The sequence below is a fragment of the Anomaloglossus baeobatrachus genome, chromosome 5 (assembly GCF_048569485.1).
Source record: "Anomaloglossus baeobatrachus isolate aAnoBae1 chromosome 5, aAnoBae1.hap1, whole genome shotgun sequence".
Taxonomy (NCBI): Eukaryota; Metazoa; Chordata; class Amphibia; order Anura; family Aromobatidae; genus Anomaloglossus; species Anomaloglossus baeobatrachus.
Genome location: NC_134357.1, coordinates 64,124,624 through 64,130,623, shown reverse-complemented (window position 1 = coordinate 64,130,623; position 6,000 = coordinate 64,124,624). Strand labels below are relative to the sequence as shown.

The window sequence follows — 6,000 nt, the reverse complement described above, 5'->3', positions numbered from 1 at the left end:
GGGCATCTGGGACATTTTCAAGTCCCGTCTTTTGAAGGGCCGCCATACCATCCTCCAGGGAACGTATAACATAGGAGGAGCCTTTGTGATTGAACAACAGGGCAAAAGGGAAGCCCCTCTTAAATCTGATCTTACCTTTAATTAATGCCATGGTGATCCCTTTAAGCTCCCTCCTTCTCATCAGGGTGGCTGGGCTAATATCAGCAAAAAGGGACACAGTTCCTGGGACTCCTGGGAGGGTGGGAGAATTCCTAGCAGCCGAAAGTATTAAATCCCTGGAATCTTCCCAACGTAGCTTGAGAATAATGTCTCTGGGGACAGAATCTTGAGCTGGACGATTCAGGGCTCTATGAATCCGGATAATGTCCAATTGCTTAGGGTCAGTCTGTGGCTGGAGGGCCTTGAAAAGGTTAACCACCATTTCTTTTAAATTAGTGCATGTCTCAGGCATACCTCTGATCCTTGTGTTTCCCCTTCTGGTCCTATTCTCTAGGTCTTCACATTTTAGTTCCAACATCTCCAGTCTGGATTCATGCTCTTGCAGATACCCTCTGTCTTCCTCCAGCGCCTCTGCTGCGTCATGCATTTTTTGCTCCAGGGCTGCAGCTCTATGTGCAATGTCCTGCAACTGGGCTGTGAAGGGTTCCATGGCTGCTGTCAATTCAGCTCTAAATGTGGCTTTTATCGACTGCAGCAGCTCCTCTGATGCCATTAACTGTGGGGCTGAAGCAGCTGCTGCATTCTGTCTCACCTCTCGCTCTGCTCCCGCCTCCTCTCTTTCCTGTGTGCTTGTCGTCAGCGCCATCTTGAATGGGCCTGGGGCTGACTCTGCCTGGAGAAATTCGGGGATAGTGCTGTCTTTCCGGCTTGAGGCGCCCCCTCTTCACGGTCGGGTCATGAACCGGTGCAGTGGCTCTAATGGCTTATCGTCCACAGGTCCGGTAAGGTGCTGAAATCGGGTGAGATTTGGCCCGGGGTGCGGAGCTCACATGAGGACGTCCTCCCTTATCAGAAGCCGCGCATGCGCCCAACTTTGATAAATTTTAAGACTGTGTAATCAACATTTTCACTGTCAATGAATTAGAAATTGGTAAATGTGCCCCGTTGTGCGATATATCGGACCTCTGAACTGTTTTGACATTTCTATAAGTGCAAACCGTGATTTCATGGCCATGGAATAACGCCATGCCGCTATCCCACATTTCAAGCCTGTAACATTCTGTATTATCAGCAAATGTTCAAGGGCAAATTTTAATTGTACATCGACAAAAAAGCCCCAAAAAAGCATAAAACAACTAGAGGTCAGAACTTATAGGCACTTATGGGACGCGTATATTTCTCAAGATGTTCATCATATATATCCTCAGGAATTCAGCCGCTGGCAACAAAAAACTAATTGGAAAGTTCAGGATAATTACTCTTCCATGTCAACCAGATACTTATAATAATGATATCTAGAGAAGAAGCTTGACTTCACTGCTAATGGCCCCAAGGAGACCAGTAAACTTTCCCCATAAAAGCTTATGTGCCTCTCGCTTGTACCCTGCTGGGACCCAGGAGCCATTATTTACCGTGCTCATTGCAGTCAGGAAGGCAGCGGTTGCAATCTGCTGTCTGTATTGTGTGCCGTGTGTATGGGACAAGGAACAAACCGTACCAAAACATTTTCAGACTACAGCAGCTGCAAGAAGAATTTGACTTTGGTACTGAAGGAGAAATAAAAAATGGATTCCAGCTGCTCATGATAAAAAACACATATTACCAGGACGTCATGAGTAGAGTTGAGCGGATTGCCAATAATCCGGGTCCGGCGGATCAGTGGCGAATTGACAAGGGAGTCCAAGATCCGATCCGGAATCCGGGCGAGAGAGACAGAGAGAGAGACTTGATATTACTATCTATATGTCCTTAAATTTCTAACACATGATTTCAAGATTTGTTAACTACAAAACCTAATAAAAATCATTTGAACAGAAGAATATACAGATTTAATCTTGCTAAAAAAAAAAAAATTGCTGAAGATTGTGCTTTAATTAGCAACATAAGCAACTTATATACTTTCTGCTTGTAAGGTGCCTCGATTTTTAGCTATAAGCTCCAGTGCCGAGTTTTTGCAGTTCCAGTGTGTTGCATTGCTTAACTATGTTAGGCAGATGTAAAGCAAGTGTGACACCCTGGACTAGACCCTGGACAGGTAGTCACAGATAGCGCCCCCGCACAACACCAGTCCCACACAAGGTCACACCAGCCAAACCATAAACCCTAGTCACCTCCCTCAGTGCTTGATGGACACACCAGGGGGACGGAACCAGGCGGTTGGCACGCCCACCGAGGAGTTCAGAGGGCCTGAGGCAGGAAACACACAGGCAGTTTCTAGTTGCTGGAGTTTGAGAGTGGAGTGTAGGAGGACAGACCTGTGTGACAGGCTTGTAACAGACTGACAGGTGTGAGGGTCGTAGCCCGAACACCTTTGGCTAGGAGGCAGACGGTGGCCTAGCCTGCAGGAGCCGGGAAGACGGCTCGGTGGAACCGTGGTGGACCGGGACAGGGTAGTGGCCCGCCGGTACCGACCCGGGGAACCGACTGGAAACCGGAGCACACAGGGGGGTACTCAGACCCTGAAACGAGGTCCAGAATCCACTGGACTGAGTTAATTCACTGATTGCAGTCTGGACTATAGGTCCTTTCCCATCCAAGTCCCGACTGAAGACAACAGCCCACCGAGGGGGATAGAAAGCCACCGCACAGGCAGAGAGATCCCACGGGCCAGCGTCTGCGGGCAAACGGGCTCCTCCAACATATACAAAGCCGGGGAGCGGACTCCTATTGCTGAAGAGCAGGCAGTCTGCTACACCATGCAGGAGAAAGCCAAAGACCACCGAACTGGGTGGGGGACCAGACGCAGCCGGCTACGGGCACCGACCACCATCAACTTTGTTTACCAGAGACTTGTGTGTGTCAATAACAGTGAGTACAAGAGTGCCATCCGGCCGCGCACCCCCCTGTACCGCCCCAGATACTCTCCCCCACGGGTCCCGGGGCCATCATCCCTGTCCACGGAGGGGTACCATCTTGTTGCATCACCATCTCCCCCGGGTGCCCCGTAACTGCAGCGGTGGTGTCTACACCTTCACCACAACCCGTGGGTGGCGTCACGAACTCAAACACAGCTCCGGCCGTACACCTACCTACCACCCCCCTAAGTAGCGCCAGCACCCTTTTAGAGCGAAGTGACCCCGGGTCCGGAGACGCTCGAGTCACCCATCAACGAGCCCGGATCCGAGCGGCTCGGCTGCAGCCGAGCTCGGGGCAGTACACATATACCGTATGTAGTTTCTGTTTACTTTTCAGAATAAGCTGCCATGAAGATTAACAAAATTTCTAGCCATTATATGAACTGGAATCCTCCCATTCTTTTTCACCAGTTTTTCCCTCTATCATTCTCAGCTCGTGGGGGGATTCTAGCTGTAATGTTATGATCTCTCCCATGAAAAACACACTCTATCCTGAGGCATTCTTGCAAAAGGAGCTGCCAGCAGTGCATCTTGATGATTTCACCACTGTATTGTATACAGCAGAACTCTGGAAGCACTAGGATTTCAGGTCCATATTTGCATACTGTACATCTCATTATACAGTCTTAGCTGCAGCCCCCTACTGTATGTATTGTACAATGTTTTATTGATATAACTTCCCTTTGATTTGGACATTGAGGGTATGTGAACTAGAAAAATTGCCAGCAGTTCCTAATCTCATAGTCTGAACTGGTGAATACTGAACAAGACATACAATATCTAAAATAGCACTTGCACTCAAGTAAAGGGAAGGAGGAAAAACAAGCATGTAGATGGTGAACATTGGAATATAAATACACATTACTGCCAAGAAAACAAAATTAAAAATATTTTTTTGAAAAATATGAGTTACTTAGCACATAAAGGTGGCCAAATTTACCTGTGCTCAGTACCACGTCAAGGTGTAACTCTAATCTGGGTCCTTTCTATTTTAGATACTAAAGGCCCCGTCACACGCAGCGATATCGCTAGCGAGCGTACCCGCCCCCATCATTTGTGCGTCACAGGCAAATCGCTGCCCATGGCACACAATATCGTTAGGAGCCATCACACGGACTTACCTGCCTAGCGACGTCGCTGTTGCCGGCGAACCGCCTCCTTTCTAAGGGGGCGGTTCGTGCGGTGTCACAGTGGCGTCACTAAGCGGCCACCCAATAGAAGCGGAGGGGCGGAGATGAGCGGCCGTAACATCCCGCCCACCTCCTTCCTTCCCCATTGCCGGCGGCCGCAGGTAAGCTGTAATTTGTCGTTTCCGAGTTGTCACACATAGCGTTGTGTGCTGCCTCGGGAACGACGAACAACCTGCGTCCTCAACAATCAACGATTTTTGGAAAATGAACGACGTGTCAACGATGGACGATATGGTGAGTATTTTCCATCGTTAACGGCCGCTCGTTGGTGTCACACTCAACGACGTCGCTAACGATGCCAGATGTGCGTCACGGAATCCGTGACCCCGGCGATATATCGTTACACGTCGCTGCGTGTGACGGGGCCTTAAGAGTATGCGCACACAATCAGGATCTGCTGCGTCCTGGACGTGGCATGTCCTGACCTGCAGGGCCCCGAGTCTCCTCCGCAGTAGACCACATCTGCCTGTGCCCATGATCAGTATACAGGCTGCTTTGGTCTCTCGCTGTGTTCTCATGAAAAGTCATTGTGGAACTTAGGCTAAAGGTTCAGATTTTTCCTTTCTATTAATGATTTGATATTTTTGCCATGTTTCTCCCCAACAGTCCCACACAATCTGGTTTCAGAAATCAAAGCTGAACAACAGATCAGAATAAGTAGCATGAATGGGAAAAGAAAATCTATAGACAGCTGGATCTCCAGCAATAAAGTGAAATGCCCCTTCCAAAAATATTAAAAAATTAAGTCCTACAAACACTATAATGCTATCGCTGGGCGTTTTACATTGATTTCAGTGATAAATGCCTCTATAGAGCATTAGGTTCACTGCTATGGAAACCTTCTTAAGGCCTCTGCCACACTCACGTGTAAAAAACGTACGTTTGGTGTAGTCCGTTTTTTGTGTCCGTGTTCCGTATTTGCAGTCCGTTTTTCCCCTCCGTGTGGTGTCCGTATGCATATCGTGTGTCATACGTGTGTACGTGTGTGCGTTTTCCTGTGCGTGAAATACGTCAGTGTGTGTTCCGTGTGCAGTCCGTTTTTTGTGCGTGTTTCACATGTTTCACACATTGAGATAATGGTGATTACTTGGAATTAAATGACACATAGGTGTATGTGATTAGGACATAAATATAAGTTAACTATAAACTGTTTCCTGCTTGTATTATGCCTTGGAGCACCTATGTGTTGAGACAAAATAGTGGCAATGCCATTATCCACGGAGGCCTTAGTGTTTTTATGTTGGATTATATCTCGTCGTTTTGGCGTTAGACGGCACATGTTGCATTATGATAATGTAAGAAGAACCAGATTGTGGGTGCATCCACTAATGATGATGCGGCCTATGCATGGTCATTTCCATACTTTATTTTTTGAGTTACGGAATTTCCCAGATAAGTTTTTTTCATACTGCCGGTTGTCAGTTGAGAGTTTTGATTACTTACTAAATATTTTACGACCTCATTTGCAACATCAGGACACTTGGATGCGGCTTTCCATTTCCCCAGAGGAGAGATTTATGGTGACTCTGAGGTAATATATTTGTTATTTTTGTAATTTGTGTAAATGTGTTATTTTTCACAGTGAAATGTGTAATTGATCTTTATTGATGTAATCTCATTTTTGATTCAATGTTTGTGTTTTCTTATGATTGTTTTAATTTAAAAAAACATAGTGTTAATTGTAAATCATTGTTTGTCTTGTTTTCATAGATTCTTGGCGACTGGTCAATCTTTTAGTGCTTTACATTTTGATTTTTTGTTGGGGCGATCAACCATTGCCGTTATAGTACGTCACA

General features: G+C 46.8%; 1 protein-coding gene across 1 annotated transcript in view; it reads right to left on the bottom strand.

Moving 5' to 3' along the window:
* Positions 1 to 4,745: 4,745 nt before the first annotated feature.
* Positions 4,746 to 6,000, bottom strand: part of LOC142312626 (uncharacterized) — a 53,685-nt gene continuing 52,430 nt past the window's right edge. Inside the window, exon 5 of the mRNA XM_075351622.1 lies at positions 4,746 to 4,840. Coding sequence (XP_075207737.1) covers positions 4,746 to 4,840 — 95 coding nt within the window. The remainder of the gene's footprint in view (positions 4,841 to 6,000) is intronic.